This window comes from Phalacrocorax aristotelis, chromosome 1 (assembly GCF_949628215.1).
Source record: "Phalacrocorax aristotelis chromosome 1, bGulAri2.1, whole genome shotgun sequence".
Lineage (NCBI taxonomy): Eukaryota > Metazoa > Chordata > Aves > Suliformes > Phalacrocoracidae > Phalacrocorax > Phalacrocorax aristotelis.
This window is the reverse complement of record NC_134276.1, coordinates 215,203,817-215,227,184: the sequence shown is the minus strand read 5'-3', so window position 1 is coordinate 215,227,184 and position 23,368 is coordinate 215,203,817. Positions and strand designations below refer to the sequence as shown.

The 23,368-nt window shown below is 42.5% G+C and overlaps 1 protein-coding gene across 4 annotated transcripts in view; it reads right to left on the bottom strand.

Annotated features, from left to right (window-relative positions):
* The window catches only part of MKLN1 (muskelin 1), a 99,592-nt gene that overhangs the window by 4,113 nt on the left and 72,111 nt on the right, over positions 1–23,368 (bottom strand). For all 4 annotated transcript variants that reach the window (XM_075081675.1, XM_075081677.1, XM_075081676.1 and 1 more), the window contains 5 exons: positions 22,953–23,082; positions 13,779–13,926; positions 12,565–12,679; positions 9,832–9,971; positions 7,113–7,215 (listed from right to left, as the gene is read on the bottom strand). In XM_075081675.1, the coding sequence (XP_074937776.1) occupies positions 7,113–7,215; positions 9,832–9,971; positions 12,565–12,679; positions 13,779–13,926; positions 22,953–23,082 (636 nt within the window). The remainder of the gene's footprint in view (positions 1–7,112; positions 7,216–9,831; positions 9,972–12,564; positions 12,680–13,778; positions 13,927–22,952; positions 23,083–23,368) is intronic.

Sequence of the window (23,368 nt, the reverse complement as noted above, 5' to 3'; positions counted from 1 at the left end):
TAGCGCTGGAGGTACTCAAGAACAGGTTAGAAAGATACAGGATTGACAGACTGCAGAACAGGGGGAAGAGGTTGATTAAGTACCCTCTTGAGCGAGAGGTCTGGTTATATGAAATCTAAAGGGATTGCATCCCTACACATGTATTTCACCACTAGCGTAACTTGTAAGAGTTGTTTGGCTCCGAATCAGCAACTTACTTAAACAGATGCCCAGCATAAACAGCTCCAAAAGTCCCAGCAAAACTGGTGGCTAAACCTGTGCTGCTTCTGATAGTGAATGCCATGTCCTGGCCATCTTTCCCTCACACACAACTGCCTTACGGGCTGGCTGCCAGCTGCCTGGTAGCACATGAAGCCGGCTATGCCGGGACAAAGCAGATGCCACATACTTCGAGGGGTTCCTTTGTCTCCCCCAGCAACGCCGGCAGCCATCCTGCTGTAAACAAAAAGGCGAGCTGTGCTTGAGGCTGGGTCTCAGGATGCTCAACTAAGAGACCATATAAGCAGGATCCAGCTAGGAATTTGCTGAACTCGGACCAAAAATGCACTGAAAAGGCCCTCTGCCAAGTACTCCAGCCTCATCTGCACTACGTGTGATGGATTTTCACAGCCACAAGTTTCTTTCCAGCTTTGTGGGGAAGGCGTATCTTGTCTCCTCCTTCACTGATGACACTGCACTTCAGTTAACCTTGAGGTTTGTTGTTTGTTTTGAAGTTATATTTTACGTATCATCTCACATTTAAAAAGCACTTTCTGATAGAAAAGTCAAGCACATCAGTTAGGGACAGCACTGAGCCTATGCTGGTTCGCTCTGCATTTGCATTACAATGCCAGCCAAGGGTGTGATGTCCTCCCAAAGGACCCCTACTTTTTTCCCCGCAACAAATAGGATGGTTACTGCTTAGTGAAGACCAGGTCTCCTACACACCATTCACAGCATATATCTGATGCGGTATTTTCTTCATGAAGTTCAAGCTTTGCTCTAAAGGAGGAATTCATTTTCTTCATCAGTTTTTCTATCATATTTCTTGTTATCATAACACATGGCACTTCAAATTCAGATTAATTTTGGGTCCCCTGTTTGAAAGTACCAGAATCTGATTTTTCACGAGACTTAGTATCGTGCAGCTTCTTCCAAATTCACTTGCAGCCAGAAGAGCAAAGCCCTCAAGCAAATCACACCTCAGATCTCTCCCATCAGGCACCAGAATGAAAGACCCAATTAATGACCATCTAGGAAAAACAATTTGCTTAACATCACATAGCAACTCTGTTACAGAGGCAGGACCAGAATTCAATTAGCCAGCAGAAGCACCCAGCTGCTTTAATCACGACACCACCCATTTTCTTCTGACAATCCCTCTGGCTCACTGGCTTCATCCACTCCAAATTAAGCCTCCATTCAAAAGACAACAGTTCCCTTCATTATACAATTAACTTCTCACTTGGAGACCCAATCCACCCTCTGAACTGCAGCAGGGGATCCTTAGAGATAAATATATCTGGTTAACTAATATAAGGCTATATTAGTTATACATCTGGTGCATTAATTATATAGATCTGGCATTAGTTGCATATATCTGGCTAACTAATATAAGGTTAACTAACATAATCAACCGCATTCAGAGAGAGGCCAAATGAAGACTACACGGGTAATACTAATTCTGGCATTTTCCAACTTATGGCCTTCGTGTTTCCAAAAGAATTGTTCTTTTATCAGCTGCGTGTATTTTATCTGGGTTTCTACTTCAAGCAAAAAAGCAATTCTGCTGTGTGGCAACCCTTGCGAGTTTTGGTGTATTTCCCACACGCCTCTGCCATTTGCACAAACGCAACGGTTAGCGCCGAGGGTGAATGAGTAACTCCTGTTTGGGGTACCCGGCAGGTTGTATGAATCAGACATGATCCCTCCTCCGTAATAGCTGTACAGCAAGTGCTCTGAGCACAGCGTAAAACAGTTTCTCAGCTTTGACCTGTTCTTTTGGGATGGTGCCTCGTAGCGTAGGCTCAAAGAAGCAATGAGAGGCTCAAATTCTTTGAGGACGGAGCCGTCGCTAGCTGAAGTTAGGAAGGCTGAACACTGTTTTTCTAAAGGCTCCTTGGCTCCAAAGCCCCTGCTCCTGCAGCAGTCAGACTCTGAGGCTTTACAAAGAATCACAGCAGGACATGAAGAAGAGAAGCATGCTTTTCTTAGCTCCTTCCTAGAACTATTTTTCCCATTTGGGCTTCAATTTTCCCAGAAACATCAGTCTAATGCAGACTCAAACAATACTTTTGGGCCCTGCTAGCTTTATCTGGCAAATTTATTAAAGACAAGGTCTTAAGAATGGAAAGTATGAAGCAGCGTTGAACAGGGACCTCCAGTATCAGTCTACAAGCTAGTCAGACCGCAAATTGGCCTCCAGGTCCTTGCTCTTTCTCCTATCACGCTCCAGGAAAAACATACTGCAAGTTTTACTTGCATTTTGTATCTCTTTTACAGCAATCATGGGATTGAGCTTCACCAGTAGTTGAGTCTCAATCTCAACGTATAAAATCATCTTACTCTCCTTTACTTGGGCAGCACTGGTCATTTTTTGTGTCATCTTGATCTCTTCTATAGCCCACTAAGCAGCTGCAAAGTTCTGGGTATGATTGCTCCAATGTTCAAAGAACAACTCCTTTAGCCTTGTATCTGATCTTCTGATGCTTTTGTGCTTTAATAGCACCTGTTTCTTCCTTAATGTAAGGACAAAACCTGGAATTGTTCTTGATTTTCTATTTTGACCACCCTTTTACCTTTAAAAACCTCAGAAACTCAGACTGGTGGGGGTTGGAAGAGACCTCTGGAGCTCACCCCGTCCCACCCCCTGTTGGAGCAGGCACACCCAGAGCAGGGGCACAGGGCCGCGTCCAGGCGGGGGGTGAATGTCTCCAGGGAAGGGACCCCACAGCCTCTCTGGGCAGCCTGTGCCCCTGCTGTGGCACCCACACAGGGAAGGGGTTTGTCCTCATGTTCAGCTGGAACTTCCCGTGTTCCAGCTTGTGCCCGTTGCCCCTTGGCCTGGCGTTGGGCACCACTGAAAAGAGCCCGGCCCCATCCTCCTGACACCCACCCTTCAGATATTTACAGGCATTGATGAGATCCCCCCTCAGCCTTCTCTTCTCCAGGCTGAACAAGCCCAGGTCTCTCAGCCTTTCCTCCCAAGGGAGATGCTCCAGCCCCTGATCCCCTTGGCAGCTCTGCGCTGGCCTTGCTCCAGCAGTTCCCTGCCCTTCTTGAACTGGGGGGCCCAGAACTGGCCGTAGCCCTGCAGGTGTGGCCTCACTGGGGCAGAGCAGAGGGGGAGGAGAACCTCCCTCGCCCTGCTGGCCACACTCCTTTCCATGCACCCCAGGACACCGTTGGCCTCCTTGGCCCCAAGGGCCCGGTGCTGGCTCAGGGTCACCTCGCTGCCCCCCAGCACCCCCAGGACCCTCTCAGCAGAGCCGCTCTCCAGCAGGTCCCCCCCAGCCTGTGCTGGTGTGGGGGGTTGTTCCTCCCCATGGGAAGGACCCTGCACTTGCTCTTGTTGAATCCCATGAGGTTCCCCTGGGCCCAGCTCTCCAGCCTGGCCAGGCCTCGCTGGATGGCAGCACAGCCTTCTGGTGCATCAGCCGCTCCTCCCAGCTTGGTATCATCAGCACTTGCTCAGGTTACTCTCTGTCCCTTCATCCAGGTCATTGATGAGTATATTGACTATGACTGGACCCAGCACAGACCCCTGGGGAACACTGCTAGTTAACACCGCCTCTACTTCTGAACTACCACCAAATGCCCATCTGTGGGTATATGACATGTAACGCCCATGTCACCAGAGATTTTTACACAAATGCCAGTCTTCTATACAACTTTCATCTCTCCATGTACTAGAATACACGGACAAGCTTTCATGTGCTCTGGGGATCTGTGTACCTTACTTTACATACAGCGTCAGAGCTCTTAATCGACAGACCGTAAAAAAAATAATTCACTGATCTGAAAATACTGAACTGACTGAAGAGGGTTAAGTGGTTTCAGGCAGAATCACAGTTAAAGAGAACTGGATCTGCATTTGTGGTCAACAGCAGAGATGGAGCTGGCACATAGCCTGTGGCTACTAAAACAAGCACCCGTGCGATAGTTTGCAGGCATCTACTTCACTTTAGAATAATAAAAAAGGGAAATAAAACTATAATCCTATTAACATCCCTAAAATTCACAACAAAGGAATGAAAATCTGGAGGTATGTTCCTGCTGTCAATCATTCATGCTACTTTAAACAAAATTGGTTACTAACGACAATGTAAGTTTCGAGAACAGCCTGTTTATTTTCTTTGGCATCCAACTCAAAACAGCTGAAGAGACTTGCCTAACAAAGTTCGAAGTAATTCTATTATAGAGCAAGTAAGCCTCACCTCGAAGTGAAATTCTGCTTGTAATATTATAACACTACCCATATCTCAATCCATAAAACATGAAACCATATAGACTAGTCTCTAAGCAGAGTTGGTGATAAACCTGTTCAGCTTGGTCCTTCCCAAATTTAACAGTTGCCCTGGAGAGAGGGAAAACAACAGGGAAAACCAGTTCCTTTAAGATTTGCCACACTAAGAAGCCTTACAACGTTCAATGGCTGTAACCAGCAGAGAGCAAACTGATCAGATATATAGCCTTTAATATTAATTAAGATGATCTCAACTGCAAATAAAAGAATATGTAGGTGTCGGGGCTGAAATACACAGTCAAACCGGCGGCTGAAATTTGATATGGAATCCAAAAAGCCTGCGTCAGTCCTTTGGAAAGCACAAGAGCTATTTGAAGATGTAATGCCAGAGCAAAAAGCCAACTCAATGTGATAACCAGAAGGTAAATTGACGTCAACTGGAAATACACCCAGTCAGTACCAGCGCAGTAGCTGGCTCTGTGCCATATAGCCGGCAGATCTGTTTCAGTGTAAAAAGCTTGGAAGTTAAAACTCTTTGACCAGCACAATTTGAAAACAAAAAACCAAACCAAACAAACAAAAAAAACCCCACAAAAATCTCAAAAATCCCCCCAAACCCAACCCACAAACAAAAACGCCTCCCAGAAATTGTTCAGTGATTTTAGGAGACCACCGGAACCCAAAGCTTTAATTCTTGCTGAACGGTATGTGTTGATCCGACGGACCGGCACGACGGACAGAAGCTACTGAGTTTTGTTCCAATCAGGCATTAGGCCTGCAATACTTTCACTCGGCTGGACTGAGCCTACTTAAGCTCATACACCAGATCATTAACCTGCAGAACATTAGTACGCTCTGTGAAAAGGGCTGGGTTTTTTAAAACCATTTTATTCTATTTCTACCTTGTATGGTAAAGCTGCTACTTCTCCCCAAAAAGTCAGAAGAGTCCATGCAGTCAGGTAAATTCTTCATTCCTACAAGGTGGACAAGTTAAATGCTACACACTGAACTGGGAATATCAAGTGAGGAATATTAAGTGATTTCCTATGCCAGATGTGCACAACGTGCAGCCTTTACGGCAGTCCCTTTGGTCTGCTGGTGATAGGAGGCAGCAAGAACTAGAAGAGCTTGCTGATCACACCACAAATGTCTTCTGTTCAATAAAAAGGCAGATCCAGCCACGAGATGCAAGATCTCTTTAGGAGTAACTTGCCAGAGTCAGACATGGCCTTCAGAGGCATGATGGGGCTACCACCGCACAGGTATGACGTGGAGAAAAAGGGAGATCAGAGAACAGTCTTATGGTGGGTGGGAAGGCGGAAGGGGGAAGAGAGCCTCAGGACGGTTGTTCTATGCTACAGGTTCAGTTAGGAGGAGGAAAGTGCTCCCACACTAGTAAGATGGGGTGTAACTGGGCTGAGCCCCCTTGAAGCATGGGAGATATCTCCTTTTCCAGCTGAAGAAAAGCAGGATTATCTGTTATTTGTCTTTCCTATATTAAAAACTGCTAGAAAAGATGCGAAAGTACTTTATATGGGGCAATTTCAGTGACAAGCCTTCTAATAGAGAACTTACAGGCACAGCACTTAAATGTTTTACTGGACCAGATGCTTATAAGAAGGCTATGCAGAATTTATGACAAATATTGACAGCTCCAAGAACCCGGTATTAGTAAATATTTTTTCTTAATTTTGCTAACCCTACAATTCTATACTGTGCATATGCAAGAAGGATATTCCCTCACATAAAGCTTTTAGTGCCTGTATAATGAGCTTGCCTTTAGATGAAGTAATGAGTTAAGAACCAACAGATTAAGTGATTTAATCCAGACACTCAGCATGGAATAACAGCACCCATTCTCCCTCTGCAGTTTTATAAAAGGAGCTGTCAAATCACTTCCAAAGCCATTAACGCAAGAAGAGAGTGAGAACCATGGTCTCCTCTTCCTCATCTACCCGTCAGGAGCTGAACGCTTGTACATCCAGCTGGCTGCCCCAAGTTCCATAAGGAAATTAACGGCAGAGTCGAAATCAACCACCTTCTCTGACACTTTTCACTATTTCTTTAGTCCTTTCTGTGAAGTGACACGTACTGCGGCACTGGAATCAAAACAGGAAATGGGAACAAATTCCTGGAACAAATAGAAGAACATGCCTAACTGGATGATATTCAAAAGGCAGTGGAAATAAGAGTTTAAGGTTAGCGAGCGATGCATATATACAATCTACTTCCAGAAATACTTATCATCTAGCGAAAAACCTCTTTCCCTCCCCGAGAGCGGTTTAATATTGACACGCCAAAAAGCAGCGTGAATAAGAGTTTCTCTTCGCTTTCTACCACACAACCAACTACAGACTCGTGACATTTCAGAGAGTTTACATTTCAATTAAAGCTCCCAAAATACACACCAGTACGTTGGAATTAAAACAAAACAAAGGCCTGGTCTTCACTGTTACAAGTACAAAAGCGATTTTATCTGGAACTGCAGTTGTAAAATGACTGTTTCTAAAGCAGAATGATCTTTAGTGCGGAGAAATGTATGATACAGCAGTGTGTCATGCACCTGTAGAGCTTTTTCAGACTGAATAAAAATAAGGTTTAAGAGGCTTAAAGCTTCCGCATGAGAACACAGTTACATTTCTTTAAGACAAAGACTGTTCATCACTACCTCTTTTGTTTCCTCGGGGTCCGAGTGATCCACAGTTACATACAAATCGTTCTGCAGGTATTTCAGTGCACTAAGAGGGTCAGTCTGAGCTTTTTCTTCAAACCTACAAAGAAGAGACAGACAACACAAATGCAACCATTTCCTTCAGAACTAAGTACTACTATTTCTACAAAGAGCAAAACCTCTCAAATGGAACTTCCAGCTAAATATTTCCAAATAAAACAATGTTAATGGCAGCTCGGCCACATATTTGCTGGAGCACACGTTTTCACTGAAACATAGAGGAAGGTTTTTTGGGGGTGTACAGGAGTTACGAGGGCAAAGTATTATGCTCTTATTTAAAATGTTCAAAAGCAGATGTACAGCAATTTCTTAATACATAAATATAAAGCATTTAGTACGGTTTGTTTTCCACAAATCAAGTAAGGTATGAGTAGCACCTCACCTGAGGAGCACAGTTCAGATACACGCAAGCCTTGAACACTCCAGTCCCAGGAATATTTACATTCCTGACTGGGCAGAAGCGTAACGGGAAGTACAGGGATGGAGAATGTTCCCTGCTTCTGCCAGACAACAGAAACAGGGGTGATAGGGGTATAAACCCCTGGATTCAATGAATACCGTGCCTTAATATCCCACCTTTGGAAAGAACACACGTATGTAAAACCCTGCGCACCACCACCATTTTTTTTCTTATTTTCTTGTAATGAACAGAAACTAACTTCAGTGAATTCCCCAAACAAGTTAATACAGCGCTCAGAAAATTATTCTGGGCTCAGCATCCTCAGTGAGCAGAGCTACTTCCCTGCAGCACGGAGCTGGGTGCATAAGCTTGGAAAGGATGAGGTTCAAAATTATCTGGCTTCACCCCCTATAACCTATCCACTGAGGGCAGTATCACACACTGTCATCCTCTGAATCACCAATACGCAGTATTAAGCCTCCCCATGAAAACAGCTCAGATAACTCTGGATTCCAGAGATGACGACCCTAAAAACCATGTTCTCAGTTACTTAAACTACCTTGTATCAACTGCCTTACAGAAACACAAGGTATTTTATTGATAATATATTCCAGTTACCTTTAACAGCGTATAGTTTGTCAACTGAAAGAAGTCACGCTGAATAACCATATTGTAATGTTTCATTTGGGTCACCTGCTTGGCTCTTTATACTGTAGTGGACTAGTGGACATCTGTAGCCCAAGTTTTGATATTGTCTAGCAATGCAAGTTGTTGAGCCAGTGCGTGGAGCACAAAGACTGTGTCTGTTACCTGATGTTTAATTACCAAGATGCTGCGTACATGATTTTTTCCAAACATTCACATAGGTTTTCTTAGATGATATTGCCACAGTCTGGAGAGCTGAAGTACCTTAAATAAGTGGCACCATCGACACCTTGCTCTTCCATGCTTGGCCAGCTTGGCTCTGATGTGGGTGACCGGTACTAAACAAGTTAACAGGCCAAACAGGACTCCAGCTGATGCAGCGGATTTGCTGTGTATGCAAGGCAAGTACCTGTTCTGGTACCCAGAGTTGATAAAGGGCAGCCAAGTGACTCCACAGCGGTTCAGCTCCAGCCTGAGAGGCACATGAACTCCAGCAAAGCACCCATCAGAGCAGTCCCTGGCTGGTCACGTTCAGCTCCTTAGAATGGACCTCAGTAAATGGGGGCATGGTGCATAAACCCCAAACTTCTGCCAGACTGTATGCAGCAACATTTCCTTTGAGTGCAATTTAAGCAAGCAAAACCAAGTAATTCGGAGCTGTCTCTGGAGGCTGTACAGCTGCATTTGCATACAACCACACGGGGCTTTAATAAGCCTCCCAGATTACTGGGCGAGACCTTTATTTGTTCTTGGAGGTATTCATATCTATTGCATGGCTAATCTGCAAAAGGCCTCATCCAGCCACAGTGACTGTGAGTTGAGCATAGCAATTTGCTTGCTGCCTCAGAAGTAAAATAGCATCAAGTTAAAAATGACCTCCAACTCCTGACAGAACCTGATAACAAAGTATTCTCACCAAGAGTGCAGAAAGAGTTATTCATTGGCTTCAAATAATTTGCTGGGTCTTGAAAGACAGTCTCACCACTGCAATTTCTTGCCTAAGGCAACACCATAAGCTTGATTTTGAAAAGCTGTTGCCCTAAATAGCAAACATAAAGCAGCTCTGAAACATCCAGAGCGCAAGAGCATCACAGCGTAGCTGAATTCTGCAGAAGTGAGATCTTTCCAGTGATTCTGAACGAGAAACTCTGATGACCTCACCACGGTTGAGTCTCAGATGTGCAAAGGAATCCAGCCCCCAGACTTCATTAGCACCCTTGCGAGCTGTTACTATCTCCTAGCATACTCTTTCAGAAACATACTCCATTTCCTTGGGAGGTGACAGCACCAAAACACATGTTGATGAGGAGCAGAGTGAAAAGGGAATCTAAAAATTCCCCAGGACTCCCCACACGATAGCCGGATTTTTCTAGTTTTAGAATAATATAGTAAAACCAGAATGAAGTTAATTTTGTAGTTTAGCCCTGCCCCACTGCTTTTCGTTATTAAATTTCTTAAAAATTAAAAATAATCAAGGAACCTGCAGACCATCATATAACCAAGTGTGACATTTCCAAAAACAGTTTACAAGATATTCAAGCAACTTAAAGTAAAAAAAGGGAAAAGACTCTTCAGGAAAGAAAATTGCAAAAACGTCTTTCATTTCTATACCTGTGCTTTCTTATGAGGTATTTGCAGTGTCTTAGCAGGTATTCCTTTGAAGGTCGACAGAGCTTCAGTGACCAGAAATCATCTAATCTCATCTTTGGAGAGCAGGACTTCCCAGGATTCCCTCCAAATAAGTAATGAACCTAAACAAATGAGAGGCAAATAAATACTCGATTGTTTGTGTACATCTGTTAAACAAAGACTATTTACTATGTCAGCATCTTTGGAGAGATTTATTCTGGAGGGAGCAAACTGCCTTTTAGCAAGCTGCTCCATCTTCTTATTAGCCTTACTTCGTCCCCTAGGAGATGAAGAAAGTTCTCTCGAAGAGCTTACGTTTTAAGATCATAAAAAACGCTGCACTGTTAGAACCTTCCTCTAGCAGATTCCTGAGGTGTTTATAAGCAAACATCCACAAAACGTGCTACCTCTTTCCTTAGGAAAAACCTATGAGCACGGCAAATCCTTAAGTACGCAAGATATAAGCAGAAAAGCAGGATCTGAGCCAACTCTTGTTGCCCTGTTCAAAATACTTGATGCAAACAATCCTCAAACTGATGGATCACCAGCCTCTTCTCCAACCTTGTCCCCAAAGACTCCAAATTCTTGTTGTCATGAGAGAGGTGAAATTAAAGCACCTGTATTAAGCCCTTCTCTGATTTGGGGATGAGCAGGTTATACCCATATAATTGTGAAATTACTCCAGCAATCACACATTTTCTTTGAAGAGGAAACATTTATGCTTATAAAGAAGACTCAGAAAAAAGGGACTTTGTAGCCTAATGCTCTGGCCCCAGTCACAGTACTGTTGGCAAAGTTGCACCACTAAAGCACCACGGTTCACACGAGCAGCCTTTTCCTTGACCAAGCAAAGACCATTACCTTCCCCAAAGACAACGGCCGCTGGCAAAGTGAGAGGGAAGTCTTAAAGGTGCCCGAAGTGACAACAAGCCCTGCCCAGCCTGGGAGATGACCAACAGGCCTGTGTTCCCACATGGCCCATAAACCCTACAGAGTCTTATTCTCACTTGCAGAGAAAAATATTTCCACAGTCTCTGGAAACAGATTTGTCTCACCTTAATACAGCAGCCTGGCTGCAAGACACCTAACACACTACCTGGGCACAAAGGAAAGAGCTAACTGAACAGTGAGTAAAACAAAAAGGCAAAACTGTAACCCTAAGAAGAACTGAGCAAGAAAACACCAATCTTATTTAGAATCAGAAGTCTCAATCATCACTGTGATTGTCTTCAAAAGAGGTTCTAGCAATCCTGAGGTGCCCATCATGGAAATTCTAAATATACCTGTATGCAAAATTCTGTATTTTTTTGTTCAAGGTAGCTCAAATGAAGTGGTCTTTAACAGCCGTTCTAATAATTTCAGGATAAACCACCTTTGAAATGCAAGGCTAGACTTAGAGAGGCAAATCTCAAAAAAGGACTGTTTGTTTCTTCACTTTTTTTTCCTTCACAACATTTGGCATTTCAGACTGCTGTTGATATTAAATGTGTCAAAGGGTCTTCAAATACTGACGTTCAAGAAATCCAACAGGCTACCTCTCTCCACAGCTTTAAAAATAATCCCTCAAAACAATGTATTCTGCATCCCACTGATGTAGGCTCTTCTTATTTATATCAGAGGGGTTTAGAAAGGTCATTTGAACAGAGGCTTCTAAAAATACGACTCTTCAAAACAAGTACATCAAACAGCTCTTCAGATAAAGCTGGGCAACTGCCATGATTTAGCAACCTTCAGAGTAACTTATAAAATACTAGCCTCAGTCTCGTGGTACCTTATACTTAGATGTAAGCCATTAAAGGCAGAACTGTATTTACTGTCCAGCATTAATGTCCATGAAGACGACAAACCATACAAGTTCTCCATACAGACGTGACATCTATTCCTCCTTAAAATCCCCCTTATCCCCAAACTAGTTACGTTTCTCAAATTTGATAAACATTCCATGGAATTATAAGACTAAAGTATATTTGTCTTTTTCAGTTCAGACTCTTTCAGACTAAAAAAAAATTCGGAAGAGTTTACTTTAATTGCAAAATATCCGTGAAAGGTTAAGTGTGTCACAGTAATTAAAATTCATAAGTTAATGAAGTTATGGTAACCTAATCCATGGGTTTGTGGTTTATTGGTTAACATGCATAAAGCCCTAAGTTTACTGAGCAGTCATACACCACAAACAATTTTAAGTACATTTAAGCATGAATGAGCCCATTAAAGTCAGACAGTGCTAAAGAATTACAGTTGCTCCTGGCATGCAGGGCAAACTAAGGCACCTCTGTTAGAGCAGATTCTTAGCAGTGATTAGTTCATTCAAACACCAACATTTCTAGGAGAATGTGTAACTCTCTATGACCATTTAGACACTAACAGGCTGTGAGATTAAGTCCCTGAAGATAATGAACGAAGCTTCGAGTGTTCTCAAGTATGAGAAGGGCTGGGAGCTGGCCGCTTGACAACTTCATAGAGCTTTAGTATATCCCATTGTGTGCATTTTTATTTCACCTAGGAGCTATCGTGTCTACTTCATATTGACATAAGTAGCAGCTTAGCACCTTACTTCAAAACATGACAAGTTAAATGAAAGTTACCCACCACATTAACCCAAACATTAAAACTATACAAAAAGCTGTATTTGTTGTTCCATCTTTGAAGGAGCAACTAGACCAGAAGAGCAGCAAGACTGAAAAAATCGCCACATGTGTATCTGGGCCCTCATACCTTGTGCAACTCATCATACACCAGTTGATGAGCAAACCTTGGGCAAGGCTCCTCTTCCTGAAGGCTTTTACCTGGATTCTCTTTTGCTGCTTGGTCATTCTTATAGACGCAAGACCTGAAATACAAGGCAGTAAGTAATGATTATTGGTATTGATAGGAAGTAGAAAAAGTTACCGAAAGGTTATAAGGTACAAATGATATCAATCTGTACTGCTTGGCACATAACACCAAGGGTTTTCTTCTCTATATATTCTCCTCTATTCTTCCATCCCCTTTCCTAGCTCTACCAAAAAAAAAAAACCCATCCAACAATCAGAGAAGGTCATCTTGGCTGAACATAGTCCTCACACACAAGCCAAACAGGAAAAAATTCTAGAAAATTTTACATCAAAAAGCTTTGGAGGTACCTTTAGAGGCAGCATTATTTCCTAGCAGAATTGTCAGCATGAAGTGATTTTTAATTATGGAGAATACCATCTTGGACACAGTGGAGCTATAAGGCCAGAAACTTCAGCAAAGCTAGCGTTTCAATCACTGATCTCCAAGCAGACTTAAGCTGTTTTTTTGACCTGAAACCCCGTTTAAAACCAACATTCACACCCTTCACAGCGATTGGCCCCACATTAGAAGAGGCCTTGAACACAAAAACGCTGCCAGCTCTGGAAAGGGGCAGTGGCAACCAACTACCAAATACCATACGGCAAATAGACGAGGAGATGTTTTCTCAGAATACTGGCCCTAGCAACTACCCGGAGAACCACTGCATGCAGCCTGGAAAGAGCCGATAGACCTAGCACGAAGACTTCTCCCACCCCGTTCATACAGCAGGCCAGTTTCCTTAGTTTCTAAATAACTAGTACCATGTACATGGCTATTGACAGCTTATATTTGACTGAATTTGCTGCGCTGATGATGAATCCTGGCCTTGAACATTTCCTACAGGAAAAGCTTCTTATAATGCCTTACTTCCCCTCATTCCCTCCACCTGCCTCCAATAAAGAAGTTCACATGATTTCTCTCCCTCATTTGGCTTATTGACATGATGCCTCTAAAGACTAAGGGAAAAAGAGGTGCCTCAAGGGATCTCGGTTGTCTTCAACATTACCATTCCACAATTGTACAAGGTTAAAGCCGGAAGCCAGGATCAGTGCAGGATTGCTTCCTAAAGAAAGTCAGTCTAGATGTTAGAAGCAGCACCCCTTTCATCGACTTACCAGCTGTTCCTCACAATGTCATAAATCCAGAAGGAATTCCTTACATTCTCTTCCCGCTTCTCCTTGTCTTTACTGAGCCCTGACAAGACGTGGATTTCATTCAGTTCTGGATCAATGGTAGCCCTCTGAGTGAAACCTGTCATTGGAACTGGCAAAAAAAAATAAATTGTTACACCCTGAAAACAACAGAGGCTACAAGAAGGGATCCAAGCATCAGACAACTGCATTTCCCTCCCCCTGCAATTCCACAGATGTTCTAATATCCGTGGTACAAGAATGAGGTTTCACAAAGCTACCTTGTCAGCATTCTGGGATTAAAAGCATCTTAAGTTTACCTAGTTCCTTACCTTTATCCTTATCATTACCTAGTTTGCCTGGTTTCTTCCTTTTAATTACTTTCACTTCTTAGTCTTTCATATAAAACCAAAACTTGCGACTGAGTGATCCCGAGATGCTATTTTCTATGAGCTGGCCTCCACAGCGATCTTGTTATTTACCACGACCTAAAACTGAAGCAGCACATCTCGAAACAGGAGGCGTGCAGAAGTCAGCAAGCAAACAATTTCCTTCTTGCACAGGCCCTCCAAAGCAGAGTGAGATGGAGGGGGAGAAGAAACATCACCCAGAGGCCGACTCCATTCCTGCTAAGGACAAGTCCAATGCAAATTCTCTTCTTCCCTTCCTATTTGTGACTCCTGGAAAGCACAAAAAACCATTCCGAGAGCCACCATTTCCTAGGTAAAGGCACGGGCAGAGCTGTCTGGGAGACTACCGGGTCAGAAATGAGGATTCAACTGCATCAGGATAGAGCTAGATGATTCTTGTATATACAAATGGAGTGATTTTGTTATCTCATCCGTAAAAGGAAGCACCGGTTCCAGAAAGCTTAATTGCAAAAGCTGTGAAACTCCAAAAAATTCAAGATGAACTGAAGATTACACAGCTCACAACCTTGCATTGCTTCCTTTAGGACAAAGATGTCAAGGAAGTTTGTTGTATTTTCTAAATAGTTGCGGTATAATTACCAAGCTATTCTTCTGTTCCACCTTCAGATTTAGAAATATGGTGAAATACTGACGATTCCAGCAGTTTTCATCATAATTCCCCGAAAAAAGGTCAGCAAATTTGTTTGGCAGTCCTTTTTGTTTGTTGTATAATTCCCCATTTCCTGTTTCCCTAGGCAACCAACCTTCCAAAATGTATTTGTGAAGAGCACGTGATCTTTGTTTACAGATCCTGTTTGTCTCATTTCTCTTTCTGGGTCAGTTTACAAAGGCTGGTAAAGGTTCCTGGCCTTCAATCAAGATTTTGGCATGAAAAATTCTCAGAACTCTTGTATTTTGTAAATTCTTCCCTGCAATTAACTATGAACTGCACACACGGCCTAGAAAACAAGCTCTACACTAATAAACCATTTAATATTGCTGTTTAAGAACACACAAAATGGTAGTTTGCAAGCGCATTCCGTAATAGGTTTTAGTCTCCCACTTCAGTCTTCTCATTTGGTAGGTCAGGAAAGTAATAAACGTCAATTTAAAAATTCTGAGCAGCATTCCGTTTTCTACAGTTGAAGCCCTTACCGAAAGGTTCAGCAAAGCCAAAAAACCCAAATATTCCTTCAAAAAAAAAAAAAGCTTCATTCTTACATAGACTTAAGTAGAAACTGAAATATATTCAAATAATTCAATTCTCAGAGCCCTGTCAACAAAATCCTTGCTTATGGGTTTATGGAAAAGCAGGAGGCATGGCCTTCGGAGTCCTCATCAGCATAAACCTGCCTATTTTGACCTCCAATTTTGCCACAAGGGTCCAAATGAAGATTAATCCAGTTTTTAAGCAAATGGGTGGCAAAGCAGAGGGGAAAAAAAAGCAGAGAACAATGCTGGCACAACAACAACTACATACCTTGTCTTAGCTGCAAACCACAAGGAAGTTTTTAAATAAGACTAATGAGTACTGTGAAAGTCACCCAATAAGGAAATTGAGAACAAAAAGACAATTATAGACTAAACATTAATTTTTGAAAAGTATCATGTAATGTGCTTGCTTGCATAGTCAGGGACTGAATCATTGACCCAAAAGGATTAAATTCAAGGTACGTTTCAGACATTTCTGGCAGGAGAGCCACCTAAATTTCATCAGCAATGCTAATGTACATGGAAAATGTCTCTGCAACCCTATCTCCTGCTTTGAACATTCGAGACCATGCCGGGATTTTAGAAAAAAAAAAAAAAAGGCATGCAAATCTTCAAAGCATTAATACCTCAGGCTCATTGAAATGAAAATTATTATAATCATGATGAATATGGTTGCTATATTACCACTGATACAGAGAACGTATGAAACTTGTCTGTGGAAGTCCCATCCCTCCTCCTGAAATGTTGTTAAATACGTGGGTTTTGTATCTAGATGATGCTCGATTTCCTGAAGCTGAAATTACTATTTAAATAACAAGGGAGGGAGAAGCTGCCAAAGTTCAATGTCTCTGTGTTTTACTCTTCATAGTAAGAATAGGATTTATCTACAGCAAATGCAATCAAAACCAAATTCAAGTAATTTCAGGCTTCCCTCAGTTGCACATCAACCTCTTCTTGAGATTGCCTGAAATGCAGGATGCCTAGAAAAACAATATATCCAAAAATATATACCCCTACATTTAAGAGGGGCCTAAGATGAGGAGCTACTTACATAACTTCTTTGACTTATCTAAGCAACTGTGTAGAAACCATATTTAAGTAGTGCCTTAGGCTAGACAACTTGACATCTAGTCTTTTCCAGAGGAAGACCAAACTAGAAAGTTAGATGTAATATGATTTTTAAAACCCCGCAAGACAACACCAATTTGGTAAACAAGCCCCTGACAATAAGTAGAAAGGCAAGCTACTACACAGAAGAGGGAGATGATGCGGTATTTTAAACACACAGAAACGTCAAAAAATATGTTTACCAAGGAAGTCTGATCCTTGGCAGAGCAAAAGGGCTACATAAAATCCTCATGACTGACAAACACTTCCACTAGGGGGTAAGAGAGCTTCACAGTCTGCAAGTGCAGCCGACCTGCAGTAAATGCTGGATATAATTCAAACGATTGCTGTCAGCATATTAGAGGGACACGGGCTGTAAACTTACGAAAAGCACTTGTGATACTTAGCTAACAAAACGTATGTTGGGAAGGAAATTTAGTTCTCCATGGGAGACAAAACTGAACCTGTGACAGTCACTGATTGCTTAGGATATATTTTTTTTAATATTAAGACTCAGAGCAAAAAAGTCATAAACAACAAGGGGTGAGAATCAGACACGGTAATACCAGTGCACTACCAGAACTATTATTTGCAACGTTCTAGATCCAAGGGGTGCATAAAGTAGTAAGAATGGCTCCGTGGAAGTTCCCTCGCTCTTCCGCTTCTTCACATAAACGTAGACGTAACTCAGCTTTGGAGCAGATCTCACCGATTTCACGCCGTTCGGAGTGCCCCTCAGGCCCGGCAATCGTTCCGGTCAGCGGTGAGCAGCCAGCTCGAAGGACATAAAGCAGCACCTGAGGACTTGGCCCTGGTCATTTTGAACGTGGCACTGGCCTACGGCTATGCGATACTGACTCGGCAAAGGGAGGGTCCCCTCTATGCATCACGCAACTGATGCTATGCGGAGTAAGAAGGTCACGCTGATCACAGAACAAGCTCAAACAGGAAACCCCAGTCACCCAGGGACCTTGGAAGTGAGCATGAACTGGCCAGAAGGCAAAGATTTCAAAATATCGCCAGAGGAGGAGCTAACACGTGCTGAAGAGGTCCCACTGTATAATAAACTACAAGAAAATGAGAAGCAATATGCCCTGATCTCTGATGGATCCTGTCGTATCATAGGAAAGCATCAGAGATGGAAGGCTGCTGTATGGAGTCCTGTACAACACGTTGTAGGAACTGCTGAAGGAGAAGGTGAATGGAGCCAATCTGCAGAAAAGAAGGCCATCCAGCTGGCTTTAGGCATTGCTGAAGGAGAAAAGTGGCCAGTGCTTTATCTCTGTCCTGACTCACGGACGTACTAGATCCAAGCAATGTGGATCTAGTGGTTACAGCAATGTAAGCAGAGCAACTGGCCAAGGGGCTGTGTGGTGCTTGGTTGCCAACGCGTTAAACCACAACACCTCCTATGACAATACATTACTGATTGAAGAGGAAAAGCGGTACAGAGACATTACTGAACACAATACAATCCCCAAAAGGCTGGTAGATGGTGAATGCGTTTCTTGTGCCACTGGGTTTTTTCCCCCCATCATCTCATTAACCAGTCTAGTGTAGAAGGGCAGTAACTAACTGAAGATAAGAGGCCTGAATCCTCTCTGCAGAGCTTCATATTTTCATTTATTTTTATATAGCAAAAATGAAAAGCTCATGGCCTCCCTATTTGAAAACAGCATTCAGCCACACAGGCCTTGAGTTAGCAGCCAGTTACATAAACAAATAGTAATTCCTGAGAAAGCTTTGATAAGATGCTGTGTAACAACATAATTTCCATTTAAATATAACACGTGGGAAAAGCTTTTCTACATAACTGACACCTAATCGTGAAACAGGTATGTTCCCACTACCACAGCACCTACTTACAGGCCTTTATTTGATCGTAGTGATTGCTTCAGCAAGCCGAATATTTTCTGGCTTGTATGCGCAAACAGCTACAGTTGTTCAAAGCGCGATGTTGGCAGCTGCCAGTATCTAAGCAAGAAAACACAGCTTTTACGCAGAGGCAGAGTTTGCAAAGCAGGAAATCAAGAGTTCAGAGATGTGGTTCTCATTGTACTAGACAGGAGTTCAGAAATAAAATCTCATCTCTCTCATTTGAGGGGATACTATAGCATGTGTTTAAACATGCTTCAAAATATGCACTGGCAAAACAATGATGAAACTTGCAGCCTGCAAAGCACTTCTGAAGGATTCATGAAGGATAATTAAGGGAAGCAAGTTCACTGACAACCTTTTAGTGCCACCTAAATTCTGAAACCCTCAGAACACGTTACCACTAATCCCACTTCAAGTGACTTGCAAGTATCCTCCCTCCTTGTGACGCCTCGTGATTAAAAAACAGGAGAAAGCTCCATCACACGGATATTGGTGTTCACTATGACCTGGCTCCTCCCTGATGGATTAATTTTAAAAAACGTCAGCCAGTTACCCCATAACACTATTTGTAATCCATATAAAACTGAAGCAGCACCTCCCCCTGAACTTTAATGGGGCAAACCTTGATGAGTGATAGCAATAGTGTGCAGGCCAGCTGTTGACACAGCAAGATAATGATTATCCTCTTGGATTTTTCATGATGAGACTGTGTTTGGCTGTCAGCCAAGGAGCAACGAAGGAGACCATTTGACCAGTTTGGTTGTCACGTTGGAAATGCAACGACGCTATGTCCGATGCTCAGTTCTCTCCCAAGCAACAAGATTTCCAAACAAGATTTTGGAAAGAACAGGTCAGTTAATATATCTGAATGGAATTCTGCTGCTATGACATCTCTGTAAAGCATCCTTAGGATTTGGTGACTGCCTGCTCTCCTCCTCACCTTCACAGTAGGAGAAAGTAAAGATGAAGAGCACTTAAGGTCACCCACAAAACAAAGTGCTTCCATGGTGAGAGACATGGCCACCTGCAAGGTCGACCTTAAACGGAACAAGGGCAAAACATGTCAGGTGTCACAATCAGATGATCAAAATGGGATATTCAGACTGCTTGTCTGAGCTGGATCCTGGCCACGTTGGGCCAGCTGTGCTTTTTATTTTGATTACTGTTTTTCTGACATCATCTTGGTTTAAAGCAGGATTTCCTGGACTGGGCTGCGTCGCCTCTGTCCGTGGTACTTATCCATGAAACCTCCCGTCCTGCAGGTGCACAGCTCTGCACCCAGAACCAGCACCTGCCCAGCAACAGACACGGGAACCTCAGCGGTAGCTAAAAAAGTATTTACAGTTTCCCCATAAGAACAACATCATTAAAAGTCACCACAAGAACGTTTAAAGCTTGCTCTCATTTGACTTTGGAAGTTACTCGATGCCAAGGGATGTAAGATGATCTTGATTCTCTTGCAGAAGGAAATTCTCCCTCTGAGCAACACCTCTGACACACCACCTGAGTCAGGGTCAAAAAGGATTATCACAAGAACCTTGACCACAAGTGCTCCCATTAGCTCCCTCAGACCTGAAATGCCTGCCCATTAGTCATGGATTGTGTGCTAAGCAAGCCAGGCAAGCTGTCAGTACAGCCTTCTGAAGACATCTGATACTGGTGGCATCTCTAGAGAACATGTATGCTTCAGAGATACAGTCTGGTGTATGCAAGTTGGGTTTGGGGTGTTTTTTTTGTTGTTGTTGTTCTTTTTAAAAAAGTAATTCGAAGCATACAACTGCTCTAAAAGGGTATGTCCGTCAACATACACATTTCTGCCTCTCCTCCAACCACAAGCTCCATTCAACTGTACTACCCCTTCCTCAGATTTGTACCACTGCTGCCTTTCTTCAATCCAACTTGTTATCGCCGTCACATTCTCTTCTCCTCAGTCCCATTTTGTCCATTCTCCAGCTGAACTAACTGTGGGGAGCAAGAAGTTATCTTTGGACAAATATCTTTGTTTTCCATCATCCATCCCTAATGGCCTACCTTCAGCGTAGTGCCCCCCTTTGGCAGCAAAGAGAAAGCACCAGGCTTTTTGATGCAGTGAGCTGGAGAAAGGAGCCACGTTCACTGGCCAGTGGCATTTGCCAGACCTGAAGAGCCGCAAGGCTTCCCCATGTTTAAAGCAGATGAAGTCAGGAGACACTTAGAGTGGGCAAAGCTGTGTGCAAACCCATCTTTTAGAAACTGTACCTTGATCAAGCCTGATCTTTTCCCAGGAGTGAAAAAAGGCGCATCTAAACTTGCTACAGTTATTGTCCTTTACTCCAAATTGAGAAAATTTAAGTGATATTTATCACCCAATATTCTATCGAACACATCGCCTCTGCAAGGAACTGGTTCCAGGATCAAAATCAAAAGCACAACTAAGAGCAAAGAAACACTAAACAGCATAAATATCTCATCCAGAAGATGAGAGCAGCAAAACGAACGTATTGTTACCACAGTTTTCTAGCACTGCAACAACTCCGTATTACTGATAAGCCTTAACTACCCGTTTTACGACTTCTTTAAAAATCTTCGCACTACTCTAATGGAAATTTTAAACAAATGCACAATTAAGTTCTTTTAGAAAGGGTAAAAATCAAAATAGCTCAACTAAGAATAGAACTGAATGCCACATGCGAGCCAGGAACAAAATGTAATCATGGGACTTTATAAGAACATTCAGGTCAGGCATCCTCAACTTGACTCATCACACTGAGCAGCCTAAAACTTCACAGCTACCAGGCAGGGAATCACTTTGTTCATACAGATCAAAATGGAGCATCGCTACCTAACAAGAATATGATAAAGACTTGCTTTTTTGGGTGGAAATAGTGCTGTCAGCATTTGCTGTCTGAAGGTAACAAGCATTTTGCTCTCTTCCTGTTAAAATGCAAATAATCCTAGCTTTTTCTTCCAAAAGCGAGGGAAATGTTCAAATCTGTTTACTTTCTACACACAGGAGAACAGTAAACTGAAAATCTACTCGTGAATTATTTCTAATGAGTCATTTTCTTACAAAGTCTACTATTCACCACTTCAGGGCCTGTGGGAAAGGGGAGGATGACTAAATATTGTAGTCTCATTTGCTTAACTGAACCTTGCAGTTAATGTATTCCCGAGAAGCAGACCTCAATGTCTTTTCCAGCCATAATGCAAGCTCGGTATCTTTAAATCTGAAGTAAACACAGGTGTCAGCCTAAAGCCACACATTTTAAAGCTTCTGGCCACAAAGAAGTGTAGTTTTTTAAAAACTCAAAACAGCAGAATGCTAACAATTTCATGGGAAAAAAAAAATCAATTCTTTAAAAGCTCTCAGGACAACCACTGGTGCATGAGTGTGTTTACAGCACCATCAGGCAACAACGCGGGCACCTTAATAGAGCAGACTGTCAACAATACAAGGTGGTTCTTTCTTGGAAGCACTCAAGTAAATAAATGACTCTGGGGAATAAGAGCTTGGGTTCCCTTCTCCCTCGCTGGCATAACTAAATTAATGAGAAAACAGTAACTCATAACCGTCAATAACTCACTTGCAAAGTTCAGCAAAATTACTTGCTAAAAATTAAGCCTGGTCAAAATAAGGAGGGCAGCCTAAATTCAAGATAAATTAGCTTACTGGGAGTTTGGTGACTGGAAGAAGAGAAAACAAGACTGGGACTACATACACACAATATGAGAAATATTCATAGCTTCTCTCCTATAGCAGTACACGCTGCAACACATCTCCACTTCTGAGCAGGCAGGGTATTTGCAACACAGGAAAATGATGTGCTTATACATGCAGAAGTCCTTTTTGGAAAAAAAGAACATTCTTATGTCATCTGAGAAGAGGTATAAAATCAGGTCTTTATGGATGCATTACAATGCCTTTTGGATGCTTTTAAAGGTTTCTGGTATACAGCACTACGCCCAGAGTATATTGCTCCAGTGGTCTGAGCCAAACGGGACCGAGGCCTTGCTCCCTCCTCCTGCCTTTTTTTTCTGCCCTTCCCTGATAATTTACTACAAGAATAACAGGACAACAGGTCTCATTTTCTGGGTAGGTCCTGCCAGGCAAACTAACCTCTGTCCCTCTACTCCAGTTCTGTCTCTGAGCATCTTACCTGTCTCCTTTCTGCATCTCAAACCAACAAAAAGTAGGAAATAAAACTAATTCTCCTTTCCTGGTTTAATGTACATTATTTTTTCGGCCTTTTGTTTTTTTTCCTCTTTGCTGGACTTTCAGAGGAGACATCTTTTAGGTCTTATTTTACTGATATTTTTTTTTTTTTCTTTTGAAGGCCTGTGTGGTTTCATGCATCAATTATTTGTATTGGGCTGAAGATGGTGAGCGTCGAATGACAGGAAGAACAGAGCTGGCATAAGTTTAACCTATATACTGTGGAGTTTACTTGGGTACGTAGGGCTAGTTAAGGATGCTAACCTGATACCACAGGACACTGAAGCTGGCCTGTCACCTACTTAATGTATTTCTCATTTGTACTAACAGGAAGAAATTAATATGTAGTTATACTCTTACCCATCCCTGAATCTTTCTTAGTGCCGTCTGATATGATATCCACATGATCGCTGTCTACATCGTAACTGAAGAAGTCATTCAAATAAGTCTTCGATCTCTGGCCACCAAATACATATAAGCAGCGATTTTTCTAGAACAGAAAAAACAAGTACGTCTTTATCAAACTCAAGAAAGTATGCTAGCCAACTGTGACCAGTAACAAAAACACGAATGAATCGAAGAATAATAGATATGTGTCTTCTAAATTTAAAACCATGCCTTAACTATCAGGTCCACGAGTCTTTATTTGGTAAGTATCTTACCTTCATCTCTGCAAAGATTCACAGGGAACAATTATGCAGAACAACTTATTATTCTTAAACTCAATAAAAACTTGAGAATCCCTGACTGGATTCTTAATCTGCTTGATTCTTGCA